The 16,309-nt window shown below is 40.4% G+C and overlaps 1 protein-coding gene across 1 annotated transcript in view; it reads left to right on the forward strand.

Annotated features, from left to right (window-relative positions):
- The window catches only part of NPTN (neuroplastin), a 139,596-nt gene that overhangs the window by 97,817 nt on the left and 25,470 nt on the right, over nt 1–16,309 (forward strand). Inside the window, exons 4-5 of the mRNA XM_084641693.1 lie at nt 4,345–4,513; nt 7,258–7,352. Of these exons, the coding sequence (XP_084497819.1) occupies nt 4,345–4,513; nt 7,258–7,352 (264 nt within the window). The remainder of the gene's footprint in view (nt 1–4,344; nt 4,514–7,257; nt 7,353–16,309) is intronic.

Here is a 16,309-nt window from a genome sequence, read left to right on the forward strand (position 1 = left end):
GACCGAGCTAAAGAATCTCAACCTGTACCTGGAAGGCAGGAGTATAAGTTTGAAGTATCCCAGAGTGTTTAAGATTGCAGAGACAGAATACAGTAGTGCATTGAGTAGAAACTATCCTGTAATTTTCCATTAGGAGAGATGCATCTTACAGCTTGTTAACTAAATTGTATTTGAAACGAAGGCTTCTGATTAAAATGGTGTTGGAATCTTCGGCTAATGGTGGTCACTCTTCCTCTGATCTCATTTGACACCATCTTGGGCATTCAAAAATAGACACAGTAAACTGGTAGAGCCTGCTTTAATTGTGGTGGCTAAAACAAAATGTCATTGTTAATATCAAAACAGAATGCAGTGAAAATTAGCACTGAATACTGATTTGAAAAGTTAAACAGTTAGGAGAACTGGAAGTTGGTTTCCAACTAGACACTAAGGCTCCCATGCTGCCCTTCCACAAGATGGTGGATTCCAGTAGGATGCACTTATTTTAAAACCACTGCTCATATAAAATTGACACCTCAAATGTGAGGTATGGGGAGGATTGTCCTCATGAGGATCTTCAGGATGTTCCTTTTTGGAGTGGGATGGCTTTTTTTTGTGTACACCTAACCCTGTACCCCTTCCACAATGCATTATCTCCTCAGAACTAAACAGCAATGTCTGCTTGCTTGTCTGCTTTCTTACAGATTGATGAAACGTTAGTGTCTTCTGCTTACATTTTAATACTTAAAGTGATCAGCCATCAGGAAACTCTAAGTTACATTCTCAGACTTTAACTCTTCTTGCTTCAAACATCTGTTTAGTAATTTCCATATATTTCCAGGATGGATATGAAAGCTCCCAACATGTCCTGTAAAACGGCTGCTTGTTCACTTGGTTCCCATTATTTCATTCAGCGCCACAAACTGTTAAGTGACCACCTATAAATATCACAAACATTACTATGTAACTGACAGGCGGGTAAGAATAGTTCTAAACTGGCAGAGATAGCCATTAAAGTCCCAAATAGCTTGTTTGTTCTGAGTGCCAGGTCATCAACTTACAGTCTGAAAAGCAGACCTAAAATGGTCCATTATTGGCTACATATGAAAAACATTTAGAAAATAAAGCAATTCCCAAAGGATTTCTGGATTAAGTCTCTCTTACACAAATTTTTTAGTTCTGTAGACTAGATTAAAACTGTTTTCCATTACTTGCTTTTTGAAGGTATGGTGCTTGGAACATTCTCTGATGGCAGCATGTATGCTTTCCATTCCAGAGTCACCTCATGGTGCACTGTAACCACCACCATAGTGTGTCCATGGCTTCAATCCAGTGTACTGCAGACAGCATCAGACTGCCTCTACTAATGACTCTGTTTAAAGCTATCCAGTTCACTATTACAGTGGCCAGTGCACTTGTTTTACCAGTTTCGTCTTTTGACAGGAAAATGCTATTTATAGTACACTGACATAAATAAAACTGAAGATATTTCTTTTCATATTGAATGAAAATCTGTAAAACAGAAGCAAATATCAGTCAGTTCTAGTAAAGCTGATGTCTGTCTACAAAATTCCCAGAAATTGAGTTAATGTTGCTTCAAAGGGGTATTTTCACAGTTGATAGTATTTTTTTGTTTAGGTGAAAAAATCTTGTGTGCTTGCTCATTGGGGATAATATTGGGGTATGAAGGGAGAGGAGAGTAGTGGTGGAGTGGTAAACAAATGATTTTCCTCCATCTAGGACCTGATCTTGTGGTCCTTGCACAGGTAAAATTCCTATTGCAGGACATAGTGGGGCAGAGTTGCAGCTGATGGACAGTAATAAAGTTTCTACAAGAAAGGATAGAAGGAACTCCAGCATTTTGATAGCTGCAATATTGTATCTGGGATGGGGTGGTTAATATTGGGACTTCTAAGTAACTGCAAGAGGGAGTTTGCATAGCCAACCTCATAGAATTAGGCAGAAAAAGATATGCACATATCAAGTGGTGACGTAAAGAGTTTATTAGTCATCAGTAGTCAGATTCTCACTTTGCCTCGCTGGGCAGCAGCAAGAAGGGCAAGTACTATATTATTGTAGAGATTAATGTTACGTTATGAATAACAATATAACCTTTATGGTGCCTCATTTTTTTTCCCGATTCAATTTAATAATTTGCGTTAATAATTTGCTTTCCAAGTGCTTTACAGGTGAGACTTCAGAAGACTGTATGGTGTGACTTAATCTGTACTCCAAATGTGTTTAAAATAGCTGTCAGCAAGATATATGGAACCAACTGGAATAAATATTCTTCATTAACTTTCAGACATGGCTATGGAATGTTAATCAGGAATTATATGAATGTGTTTGTATAAACCACACCCACACCTGGCAACCCATCTGCAGTTTTCTCTCCTACTGTTTGGAATGCAAAGGAAGTTCTTGTATTCTGAGATATTGGCATTTTTCCAAGCCTAACCGCCAAAAGTTCTCTCATCTTTTAAACCTGTGATTTTTCATGCTTAATAATTTTTTAGTTTGAAGGTAGATAAGATCTTTTCTTAGTCTCAGTAGAAAAAAATCCTTGCTTTGCAGTTTTGGAAAGGCATTTTGTCCACTCATAGCTCCAATAGCCAGCTTTCAAAATTTGGTGGTTGTGGATATTAGCCCTTAATTGTGCATAATGCTGCTTTCAAATTTAAGGAGAAAATTCATAATGTCCAAGTTCCCAATGCTAATTTCTGCAAGGCTTCAGATATATAGTTGGACTCGTACAATTTATAAGTTCTCACACTGCCACTCAGGATTGAAATGTGAGATATTCAAGGCTTCAGAAAATAACTAAAAACTTGTCAGGGGAGTACCACTGGGACTCAGTGTTGAAAGCAAAGTCTATTCAAGTGAACAAGAAAATGATTCCTAGTAAATAAAACTAAGGACACTCCCAGTCAAACTCGTTTGAGTAAAGGTAGGAAATCTATTCTTCCTCCTTTATTTAAAAAAAACAAACCTTTTCATCCTCCAACTACTGTACAAGTTGGAGATTCTTCCCTCAACTACAAATGCTGTTTCCAGTATGGGCTACAAAGTACCAACTCACCCCCCTTGTTGGCTGCCCTTCTACCCAGCCATACAGTCCGTTCTCTGCCAACTTGTGTCAACTAATGAGGTCAACAGAAAACAACTTTTCCTTTTTCTCTCTGGACAGAGATTCTGTATACCCGCTCCCAACAGGAGCCAGAGATTCCCCTTTCCTCTCCAGTACTTGGTATATGCTGAAAAGATAGATGTGGATTATACTGTGCAACTAACTTGCATACAGTTGTAATTCATATAATGAGTGCAACAGCACAATGCTGAGTGTCATGGACACAACTGATCAGGGTCTTCTGGCCTAAATGTAGAATGCAATTATAGGGCCAGAGTTAAAGATGGCCTGCAAAAGAGAGAGCATATTTTGTCTTTACAATGTATAAAGAAAGCTTAAAAGCTTTTTAAAAAATCTGCTAGATTTTTAACTTTAAAAATATCAGGAATGTCAAGTCTTGTCTACCCACTTTGCGGGAAGACTTACTGGATGACTAAAATGAGGACTAGGGCTTTGGCATACTTGTCTACACTGGGGATTTGCTCCAGTTTCAGCCTTCACAGGCTACCAGTTGGTGAAGCTGCACCCTTATGTGGACAGGATAAAAACTGTTTATAAACCAGTTTGCACTGGTGGAGCCTACCCTTAACTTCAAGCGGGAATAAGACCAGCAGAAAAAGAAATTCTGCCCATTTCCAGTAGGGATTTGTACTATTGCAGCTACACTGATGGCAATAATGAAAGCATATCCCCCTTGTAGACATGGCCTTGTTCCTAAGACTCTTGACGTGGTTTCTTCCCGGGAACTGGGTACCCAAAGAGATGCATATTATTCACCAAAGCAGGCTGTTTTTGCTTGAAGTTTCTGCATATAGAAAGGGTTTTGCTTTATTCTGAATGAATAAAACTGCATTATATTGCCCAGAAACAATGACTTCCTTCCTTCAGGAGGTGAGGAAAAGAAGCTGATTTTGCTTGCATAGTCACCAAATATGCAGCTTACCTCTTTGCGTTCCACCATATGCAAAAGATTTGTAAAAATCTTACTTCGAGGTGTGTAGAGGTTGTCTGAAGTGTGAAAGTGAAGAATCTAAAATTTTTTTCTTTATATAGGGGAACTGGTCCTTAAACTGTTGCCTTCACTAGTGGTCAGCTGTTCGTGATTCTTTCTTTGTTTCCCAAATTAGTGAAGCAGTAGTTTCTTCCCTCCCTATCTCCCAGCTGACCATTAGACCTGGGTTTGAGGTGTAGTTGTTAGCTGAGATTTATGACTCTCTTTAATGTGCACTTTGTTCCAGAGCCCAGGATCAATGCCAGCGAGGCTGTGAACATTCACCAGTATAGTTCTCCCATCGTTCTGCAATGTAACCTCACCACAAGTCCCAGCCCCCTCACTTACAGCTATTGGGTGAAGAATGGGGAAGAAATTTCTGGCACTAAGAAGAATTCCAGCACCACAGAGCACAAGTAAGTCTGTAAGAGGAGACGTCTCTTCACTATAGCATCAAACGTGGTGGCCTTATGATTTAAAGTAGGGGATAAAGTCAGGACTTCAGGATTCTGTTCACATCTCTGCTACAGGGTGGCTGGACAGTTTGCATGAGATTCATCTGCAGTAGAGGGGTGTGTGATTTCTAGGCTAAACAGAACAACTAAATAGTTCTAGAAAAAGCTAATTCTGAAAGGGATCAGTGTTCTCCATAGCTATCCTGAGTAGTTCATATCCACATACTATTTGCACATATCCCATAATTTAAGGCACAGCTCTTTAGAACTTTCTTGGAGCAGGTGTGTATTGTATGGATAGAAGTACAAATAATGGCTTCCTTTCTCAGCTGAGTATACTATATATTGTACAATATCCTATTACATACATTGTGGAATGTGTTCTTGAATCTGTGCATATTGTGCCTGAACAGAAGAGCTGGTCTGAGCTGAGATTACCACGAGCTTGGACTTGACAGATGGAGACATCCTCTGGGCCTTGACAGATGAAAGCCAGTGCTCTGAGCTGTCATTGAAGTATAGACAGGAGTATTATGGACTTGCTAATTATGGATGAGATAATTGAACTAGTGCAGCTGCCTGAACTTCTTGTTTTTGTCAGCACAGTAAGATTTTAGACCGAACTCTGCTCAGAGCTTATCATTGCCAACCCTCCAGGATTGTCCTGGAGTCTTCAGGAATTAAAGATTAATCCTTAATTAAAGATTGTCATGTGATGAAACCTCCAGGAATATATCCAACCAAAATTGGCAAACCTATAGAGCTAGTGCATTAGTACTGGAGCCTGTAACGTTTGTGACTAGTATTTCCATACGCTTGAGTCTATGCCGTTACATGCCAGTATTCTTTAAGCATTATTTTTATGAGTTCCCTCTATGATTGGCATGTACACATTGACCTCATGAGATTGGAATTTTGAATATGCTAACCATACCTCTGTCCTAGCATCTCCTGTCCAAAAGTGTATAAGAGGGTGAAGCCCCAAATCCCACTCATATATCCTTCTGTATGATGTTTACAGTAAGGAAAAATTCTTGTGAGGTGTGGCTCCCCTGGCACTGAGCTGTGAAACTACCTTGAAAAGCCACATCCATTGGGGGTGTGCACAAGACATCTTGTGCAATGGTGATGTCATCAACATACTCTATGTATGGGAGCGCAACTGCCTCAGTTCCCTTGTTGTTCCAAAAGAGAGCATACAGAACTCTCCTATGTTTCCTCAGGCTAGCTCTTTCCTTAGTTTAATTGATCTCCTTGTAGTTAGTGTAGAGTAGTATAGGATAGCTTAGTGTACATAGTCTGTCCACTAAGCTTAACTAGGAAACCATGGCCCTTTGGTTCAAAGATCTGTTCCATGAGAGCCACTGAACAAGAGCTACTTCTGCATCAGTGGCTTAAGCAGGTGGGGATATGCAATGCAATTCAGCAGCTTTGAGTTTGTTGTACAGTTTCACCAGACAACCTCCCTGGATTTAGCATTGCACTCAGATGGGGAGGCAGGGCTACGGGTCCATATTTAGTTAAGAACACTTCACCCACCGTCGTCCTGAAACGGCACTGCTTGTTAATCTTGTGCAGGAGGAATGCCTGCCCTTCTTCCCCATTATTTCCAAGTCTTACTGTAAATTCTTGATATTTAATGGGAGGAATTGATTGGCTGGAGTTGTCCTTGGATGTTGTGGTACAAGGATATCGGCAGGGTGCACTTGCAGCATCAGTAGACAGTGTTGTTCAAAGTTTCAAGTTTGTGCCCCCAAGCTACACATTGCCTGCAATCTGAATCCATGAAGGCAATTGTCTCTAGGAACCATAGGTACTATAGTAAGCACCCATTCTTTCTCTGGTGTAGAAGAACCTTTAATTTACTGCTGCGTAAAAGGGGGGTATGGAGGCTTGATATTGATACACCACTTTGAGATTCTCTGATAAAAGAAGCTAGTGCAATGTATCATGTTAAATTCACTGGCTGCTTCTAAGAATCTTGACAATTGCTCTGTGCTATTCAATAGCTCTTTTACTGGAAATATCTTTTGTAGGCTTTCTGATCATCTGCATATTACTTCCTTTCTGTAAGAGGGTTGTATACATTTCAGTAAAGGGAGGGGTGGGAGAAACATTAGCAACATTTGCTTTAGGCAGAGTGGATATGTGACTTCTGTGTTTCATACTGCAGGACAAAGCACATCTATTTACCTGACCCTCAAGCTGTTTGTAGGCTAAATATCAACTGAACTTAGCAAATACTCTTTATTAGATGAAGAACTTACTGCATGCAATTGAGTCAAAGCTTTTCTTGTGACATTGACGGTTCCTAGGCTTTAAGTATAAAATATCTTTGATATTTTTAGTCTCCAAAACTAGAACTGTAGCATTATCCTCGCTGGTTCACAAGAACAGAGCTAACCGAGGGAATGGAGAAGACAGTGAAAAGTCCTCATGTGTGGAAATATTAATACTGATTGTTATTCTAGTGTGTTAAAGTTTGTGTATTTTATTGCTGAGGGAATACTATGCAAATACAACATATATTTATACTGCAGGATAAAATCATAATTACCCAACACAATTTTACCAGTTTGTGATACCGTTCTGAAATTCAGATTAAAAAATAAAAATCTCCAATATATTTTGGTTTCCTGCGACCTTTCAATTGCTAAAAATAATTCCCAATACCACTAACACACATTCTCTCCTTGTACCTACAGGATTTTGAAACTCCGAGCAGATGAGTCGGGGGAATACTTATGTGTGTTCATGTTTGCTAACTCGCCAGTAGCCAACTTCACTATAGAAGTGAAAGGTATTTTCGGTTTTTCTCTCTCCTGAAAGCTATGTCTGAGCAGTGCTCTTTCCTTTCTTCTCTTCTGGGTCCTCTTTGTCATTAGTCCTCTCCGGGTTTGTCCATACTACATAATTAACGCAAGTGACCCTCCCTTGAGTTACTTCCCTTGTGTTAGCTTATCACGAAGTAATGTTCTGCATCCACACTGGCATCATAGTTGCTCATATGACTTCTCGAGGCACATCCTTTGGTTCATAGCATTACAGTAAACTGTACCCCACTATGACTGCTTTGCAGTGTATAATGATAACTTTTCTGTCCCTTTTGTGGATACTGAATGGAAATGGTATGAACCCAGCAACTAATTAAAGTAAACCAGTTTAGGTTGTCACGCTCTAGATTTCTCTCCGGAGTCTTCATTCTACTGAAAAAAGAAAAGGAGTACTTGTGGCACCTTAGAGACTAAACAATTTATTTGAACATGAGCTTTCGTGAGCTACAGCTCACTTCATCGGATGCATACCGTGGAAACTGCAGCAGACCTTATATATGCACAGAGATCATGAAACAATACCTCCTCCCACCCCACTGTCCTGCTGGTAATAGCTTATCTAAAGTGATCATCAAGTTGGGCCATTTCCAGCACAAATCCAGGTTTTCTCACCCTCCACCCTCCACACACACAAACTCTCACTCTCCTGCTGGTAATAGCTCAACCAAAGTGACAACTCTCTACACAATGTGCATGATAATCAAGGTGGGCCATTTCCTGCACAAATCCAGGTTCTCTCACCCCCTCACCTTTTTGGAGGGGGGGTGAAGGGGTGAGAGAACCTGGATTTGTGCAGGAAATGGCCCACCTTGATTATCATGCACATTGTGTAGAGAGTTGTCACTTTGGTTGGGCTATTACCAGCAGGAGAGTGAGTTTGTGTGTGTGTGGGGGTGGAGGGTGAGAAAACCTGGATTTGTGCTGGAAATGACCCAACTTGATGATCACTTTAGATAAGCTATTACCAGCAGGACAGTGGGGTGGGAGGAGGTATTGTTTCATGATCTCTGTGTGTATATAAAGTCTGCTGCAGTTTCCACGGTATGCATCCGATGAAGTGAGCTGTAGCTCACGAAAGCTCATGCTCAAATAAATTGGTTAGTCTCTAAGGTGCCACAAGTACTCCTTTTCTTTTTGCGAATACAGACTAACTCGGCTGTTACTCTGAAACCTTTCATTCTACTGGTGGCAAGGTATGGATTCAGTTTGCAGAGGTTACCTGTACCAAATGTTGGCACTGGTTTCTCAGTTATTCCCCACGCATATGGCCCTTTTTCCTGCCCTATCCGTTTAACAGTAGGTGTATAAACTACTTCAGAGCTTAAAACTGGACTTGGTGCACTAATGAAAAAACAGATTAGAGCTTGGTCAGTTATAAGAAAAGGCAGCTAAGTAGTCTGCAAGGTACAAAATTCTCATAACCAACTATGTAAACCTCACTCCCTTTCAGGTTTTGTATTGCTCTTTGCCTTTACATAGGTCTGTCATAAATACTGAGTCCCTAAACTTACATTGAAGGGGTTCTGTTTCCAACCCATCCTCAAGCTCAATTAAAAAGTGTAAAGCTTTGTCTGTTGTTGTTCCAGTCCTAATGGCAAGTAACAAGGGACGACAGATCATTGTCTTCTAAATGGGTTGTTGGTTTTTTTGGTATCCCTGGGGGTAGCTTCTGACCTCAGTTATTTGATATGTTCCTATGATATTACCTAAGGAAGGCCCTCAGGAAAGTCAAACACTGTTTATGGATACATCAGGAACTTCTCTGCCCCTAACTGAAGATATGTTGTATGGCTGAGCTACTGAATTAAGCATAGCAGGAAAGTGGAGGTAACAGACTGTGCAGTCCAAGAGACAACGTACTTGATATTAAAATAAAATTAAGAAAACCTAATAACTGTAAAATTATGGTTAAAAGTGAGTTACATTGTTCTAACACCTTCAGACAAAGAAAGCAAACAGTTTCCCGAGGCTTAAAACTATTATCGTGTTAAAAAGATTGTATTCTGGTCAAGATGTATGAAAAAATACTGTCAAATGTGTGCCTCTGTTCAAAGTGTTCCTTTTTGCAGTGGGCTCTGAGAGAGGATCTTTACGTAAAGACTATCTAGAGATAGTGAATTTTTGTTAAATGTTGGGTATTGTGCTCATAAGGAGAAAGTGGTGATAAGCTCTCTAAAATATACAATTAGGAAAACGTAATTAGGAAGGCAAGAGGTCATTTTGTGAGGGAGGGGAGAGGAAGAAGAAATTCACTGCTGATCAGGAATCTGACTGAAATTTGAGCACAGTCACACAACTCTAAGAATGGTTTCAGATTAGCAGCCGTGTTCGTCTGTATCAGCAAAAAGAACAGGAGTACTTGAGGCACCTTAGAGACTAACAAATTTATTTGAGCATAAGCTTTCATGGGTTACAGCTCACTTCATCAGATGCATAGAATGTAAGAGGCTAAATTAGCTAATTTACACTTGGTATGGGTATTTCCACCTTTTCATGTTCTCTGTATGTATAAATATCTTCTACTGTATGTTCCATTCTATGCATCCGATGAAGTGAGCTGTAGCCCACGAAAGCTCATGCTCAAATAAATTGGTTAGTCTCTAAGGTGCCACATGTAGTCCTGTTCTTTTAACTCTAAGAATGCAAGTTCTGTCGCTTTGCTTGAATCAGTTTAATAGAAGATTGTGCCATATTTAGTGAGCCTGTTTTCCAGGATTTAGATTGGCCACGATTTTATGCCTCTTAATCTTGTTTACTGTGATTTTGCTCAACTAGTTAAATAATTATTGCTTTACGTAAAATAACTTCTGCTCTTAAGCGTGACCCTTACAAGTCATTTCCAGAGAGAAGGAAGGCTTCTTAGCTTTGATAAGGGGAAAAGATGGCCAGCCTAGAGCACTCTGTCAAAAGATGCAGCATGGGGCTGTGCATCAGAGTGACCAACTTTCACATGGTAAATAAGCACCCCGACTTTCACAATAAGCCAAAAATCAAGCTAATCCCATTTCAAAACAAGGCCGAAACAAGCCAATCCCTAAGAACCCCAACACTCTATGGGACTAGATCCCCCTGGCAATCTGGGACTGTGGTGGGCCCGCTGTGTACCCCTGACTCTTTCCTCCCCTTCCCCCTGCTTGCCAGGAGCTGATCAAAATAAAGGAGCAACAAGCTACAAGCCAACAAGCAACTCACAAGCCAATTAAACCAAAAACAAGCCCAATTTCTGCGTTTTTTTCGCGGGTTTGGCATGTCTGCTGTGCATTCCCCAAAAGTGCTGTTACTCTGCTGCCCAAGGATAGCTGCAGACATGGAGAAAACCTGGTGGTACTACTGAGCAGTGGTAGAAACATGGGATTGTGGCTTTCACAGGGAAAACTCAGTTTCCTAGATTGAACCATTGGCACAAAGGGTAGAGGCAGAAAAATAGTTAATTACATTAACCACTTTCCATAGAAATTATGTATAAATACCTGTGACTGAGTAATCATTACAAATTATAAGTTAATGGCTGTTAAGCACTACTCTCTGGAGGAGTTACACTTGCAGCTTGCACAGCAGTCAGTAACTTGAGAGGACTCCTGAACCCTATTCTGAAGCCACTCCGTACAACATCACTGTTAGTTCCTAGGCCAATAGGCATTAAACAAATTCGTAGACATACAAAGTATGGGGTGTGTAGGAATGGGAGAATTCTTTTTAAACATCCTGAAATTGTGGCAGGCAAATATTTTTAGTTGAAGGAAAACTCAAAACTTTTGTACAATATAAATTATTTTCCTGTGTAGTGGCTACATAGGACTGTATTTAGGAGGGTCTTCTAAGCTACTGGTGATTACACTGTTTAACTGCAGAACCAATGTCTTCCTAGAACTGCATATAAATTTATTATGTTGAAAATGATTACTCACTAAATTTATTGCTACTGCAAGAACCACTGTATAAAAGCTGGAGCATGTATGGTGTCACATGTATCCTCTTAAATGTAGAATGTCACTAAACTAAAAAGAAAAGGAGTACTTGTGGCACTTTAGAGACTGACAAATTTATTTGAGCATAAGCTTTTGTGAGCTACAGCTCACTTCATCAGATGCATTGAAATGAGCTGTAGCTCATGAAAGCTTCTGCTCAAATTTGTTGTCTCTAAGGTGCTACAAGTCCTCCTTTTCTTTTTGCAAATACAGACTAACACGGCTGCTACTCTGAAACTAAGTGACTAGTTTGTATGTTACAAGTATACCGGTTTCTCCCAACTAATAAACCTTGTTGCCAGTTCAATGGGAGTTTTTTAATATTCATACTGCGATGGCATAGTAGTTCAAAAATTCTGGAACCAAGACTTAAAGATCATTCTTCTGGATCTAGACTACTATGCTCTAGCAGTAGTGCTGAAAACAAAGAAATTAACTTTGCTATTGCCTTATCAGGAGGAAATGTAGATTAGCATGTTTATTGCTCAAATAATGTAGCAAGCTAACTCAAAAAGCTACCTATGGGCCAAAGTTAGGTGTACACATTTGCATGTGCCTAATTTATTTGTCCATATACTCAATATGATGCACAAATAGGGTCTGAGCATGCACATGTGGCCATTTAGCACTTGACTGGTCGTGAGTGTGCACATTGGGTATTTGCACTCATAAATTAAGCACAAGCAAATGAATATGTTTAACTGCAGATGTAACTTTGCAAATATGATACTGAATGTGAAAGTGCCTGCATACAGAACAAAATAGTGTTTTTTTTCATGAGATAAAATCTGGGAACAACTTGCTGTGGGGTATCAGTAAAGATATAACCTAAACAGCATTAGAGGTGCTTGTCTTTTTCTGTTCCTTTCCCTGCTGTAATTTTACTGTATATATGTCAATCTAAATGAGTGCTGTTTGAGTAAGGAGAATCCAATTTATTTCTGAATTTCATTTCCAGTTAATAGTGTAGCTAGTAGTGTTTCCGTTAGGTTAATATTCTCCTTTTATTTTAAAAAAAAAATTTCTTTTTGTTTTCGAAGACAGTTATCTCCCTGTCCTTAGTTTTTCTTCATCTCTTCCCTTTTGTGAAGTGAAATCTGACAAGGGTATGCCTGGCTCCTGGGTTTAAATGCTATGTGTCCTGCAGCGAAGCTATTACAGTTAGCAATGGCCATTTGTGCTGCATTTGCTGCCTTGGAGAGTCCCACATACCATGGAAGTGCACTTTATTTTAAATTTCAGGCAGAAAGGTTAAGAAAAAACCGTGAGCTGAAGTTCAGACTCCTCATGGTGGAAAGTTTACTTACACCAGCCTCCAGACCTGGAACAACTTTCCCTCCTCCCCATCCCTGGCATAGCAGTCCCTGACAAGACCAATCACATCAATGTCTTCCATGCAGCACTCTCCAGTGGCTGCAAAGAGGAAACGTAGTGATTCCTCTCAGAAAAGTTCAAAAAAGCGAGCGATAAGTCCCCAGACTAAAGAATTCTCTGGGGAAAAAAGAGATCCACATCAAGGTCAACCACCTTGGTTACAACTGACCGGTGACTGGGCTAGAGACTTTCTCAAGTACTAGTACTGCCAGTAAACCTAAAGACCTGAAGGGCACAGGCTCGTGAACATCAGTACCATCAGGGGAAAAGAGCAGTAGAATGTGTACTAGTGCCACTAAAATGGCATTGCTGGAGACAAGGTGAGCCTTGGTGCTGAGCACTTTGACAGCACCATCTTATCTCCGCTCTTCAGAGCAATGAAGACTGCAAGTACCATTGACTCCCTCTGTGTCGCTCTTGGCAGGCCTTAACGGTACTGACTGCTACCACAATACCGCAGGGATTCCATTTCCTTTTCACCAAAGACCTATTGGTCTCAGTTTGTTACGCCAGAATCCCTGGTACCAGCACAACTGCAGTACCAACTGCATCTCAGTCTCCTGAATTCCCTACAGTGCCGAGACAATCACCGTCAGCTTCCTTAACTGCTCCACCTCTATTGAGCAACGAGGAAGAGGAGGATGAGAATAACATATATTCATTCTCAGTGGAAAGCTCTCCAGGGCAACATCAAGGGACCAATCACCCAGAACAGTCTCAGAGCCACAGTACTGCCATAAAAGACAAGGCACACCCACTTGGTATGGACACCCTTGGATGCCACCACCAATGTCCTTTGCACCACCTCAATGGCTGTACTGGGACCCATGGGCAGAGAGACAGTTCTCTAGGACCTTGAATGTTTCACATCGGGATAGAGGAAGACAATCTCCCTCAGCCTGTGATCCTCAAGAGGAGACTTTTGAGGAACAGGAAGCAAGACTGGACAAGGAGATCACTTCAGCAACAAACATCTCCTCATCCTCTTCTGTTGAAGCTGTTATGCTTCCTCCACCAACCATGGCAGATGACTTCAAACAATTCCAGGACCTTACTAAGAGGGTAGCAGACTCACTACAGATTCCCCTCAAAGAACTGAAGGAGTTGTAACACAAGCTGCTTGACATCCTGCATACTTCGTCATCAGCTTATATTGCGCTCCCTAACAATGAGGCCCTGCTAGACCCAGCAAAAACCATCTGGCAGACATCAGCCAGGATACCATTCATATGCAAAAGGGCAGATAAAAAAATATTATGTCCCCTTTAAAGACATGGAATTTTTCTTTTCTCATCCATCCCCAAATTCCCTTATTGTAGACAGTGTAAATGAACATGGAAGATAGCACCATGCTAAACTATATTTTGGGGTTGCCTTACTGAAAGTTGAGCAGTTGATGGGCAAAGATTTTTATTGTGATGTCACTGTTTTATTAGTTCTCTACTCAGTTTTTCAGCTTAGACAAAACCAGAATTTTAATGTGATTAGTGGGAGACTAAAACATGTTTCTGGTCTGCTTTATGCATAGTAAATATGGAAAGAGCACTGGACCCACTGTTTTCCTCTGCTAGGCCACCTTTGTATTCCCATAACCCTTTGTATTTTTAGCTGGTTGCTTGACATGTAATTTTTCCCATTTAAAAATTCAAAGAATTAAGGGAAACTGGGCATGGTTGTGAACTGTTCATCTGTGCACCAGCACTCCCTACTTATCAATTTCTACCCACAGATATGTGCATACAGCTCCCTTTGTCTTCACTGGAAGCTTGGGACCAAATTCCATCCACAGGTCAAAAGCAGCATTGTAAACTTGTGCTTGGAAGGAAATTTTCTTTCAGGGATCAGTTCTAAACATACCATGTCAGACACCTGTGGTGCTGTGTATTGTGTGGCTGTGACATAGTTAAGTGTTTGAAGATATGGGCGTGGGAAAGGGCTCGCACCCAGTTTGTCTTCCTAGGAGAGCATCTCTCTCTGTCACTGGATTATCTTCCAGGATACACTAAATGGAGAGATGCAATTTCTAACTAACAGGAAATTGGTGCTAGTAATATAAAGAATTTCCTCTTGCTTTCAGAATGGCTCAAACATAATTGTTAGTTACAAAATTATTAAGTGAAGTATAATTCAAAGTGGCCCTTTCTCTTGTTGATCTGCTTACACATTATATTAAAAATTTCTTCAAACTGAGGATCTATTTTCCTCTTTTTTGTGATGTAGAAATAAAAATAAGATGCATAAAAGCACTTCATAAAAATTACCTCTGAGGTGTAATGAATGAGGAAGCTATTAGCCCATTTTTATGAATGGGGAAACTGAGGCAAAGCATGTGGCTTGTCCAAGATCACACATCAAGTTAGTATCTGAGCAGGGATTACAGTGTGGCTTCCAGTCCTCTGCTTTTCTGACCAAACACTACTGCTCAAAAGCTTAAGTGAAATCTAAATCCAGTGTGAAGAGAAAAGAACTAAATTTGTGCATTTGATTTTTTCTTCCTAACTACAAAGTGGAGACTAACTGGCTAGGTGGTAGTACTGCTGAAAAGGACCTAGGGATTGTAGTGGATCACAAATTGAATGAGAGTCATCATTTAGGAGATGCAGCTGCAAAAAAGGCAAATGTGTGTCTGGGGTATATTAACAGGAGTGTCGTATGTAAACACAGGAGGTAATTGTTTCACTCTACTTGGCATTGGTGAGGCCTCTGCTGGAGTACTGTGTCCACTGTTGGGAGTGACACTTTAGAAAAGATGTGGACAAATTGGAGAGACTCCAGAGGAGAGCAACAAAAATGATAAAAAATTTAGAAAACCTGACCTATGAGGAAAAGTTTTAAAAAAACCAACTGGCATATTTGGTCTTGAGAAAAGATGACTATGACCTCGTGACAGTCTTCAAATATGTTGAGGACGGTTAAAAAGAGCACAGTGATCAGTTGTTTTCAATGTCCAGAGAAGATAGGACAAGAAGTAAGGGACTTAATCTGTAGTAAGGGAGATTTAGGTTAGATATTAGGAAAAATTAAATTGTTCTGGAATAGGCTTTCAGGTGAGGCTGTGGAATTCCCATCACTTGTGGTTTTTAAGTACTGGTTGGACAAAAACCTGTCAGGAATTATCTAGGTTTACTTTTTCCTGCCTCAGTGCAGGGGGCTGGACTAGATGATCACCTGAGGTCCCTTCCAGCCCTACATTTCTATGATTCTGTTGCTAAATTCCTGATCCAGGTGAACCAGTATGGTCTCTGCTGCTTAATTGCAATCTGCACAGTAAAACACAACTGCCAGTTAGCCAAGGCTCTCTGGCAGAATAAGCATTGGGTTAATGTCTCAGCCATAGTTGAAAACCAGCTAGCATAGGAGGCTATGGAATATTAATATTCCATATCATGCTCCTTTCAATAGATTGCAAGCTAGAAATAGTCTTTGTCCTAGTGGAATTGTAAACATCCAGCTATAAACTAGAATGTATCCTTGTCACTTTGGGATAACCCAACACAAATGTCCTCTCCTTAAAGGAATGTAATTATCTCCTGACTCTAGGAGGTCACTCTGCAGTTGGAGTGACTGTCCTAGAAACCTCT

Source organism: Lepidochelys olivacea (assembly GCF_965140295.1).
Source record: "Lepidochelys olivacea isolate rLepOli2 genome assembly, chromosome: 10".
Classification (NCBI taxonomy): domain Eukaryota; kingdom Metazoa; phylum Chordata; order Testudines; family Cheloniidae; genus Lepidochelys; species Lepidochelys olivacea.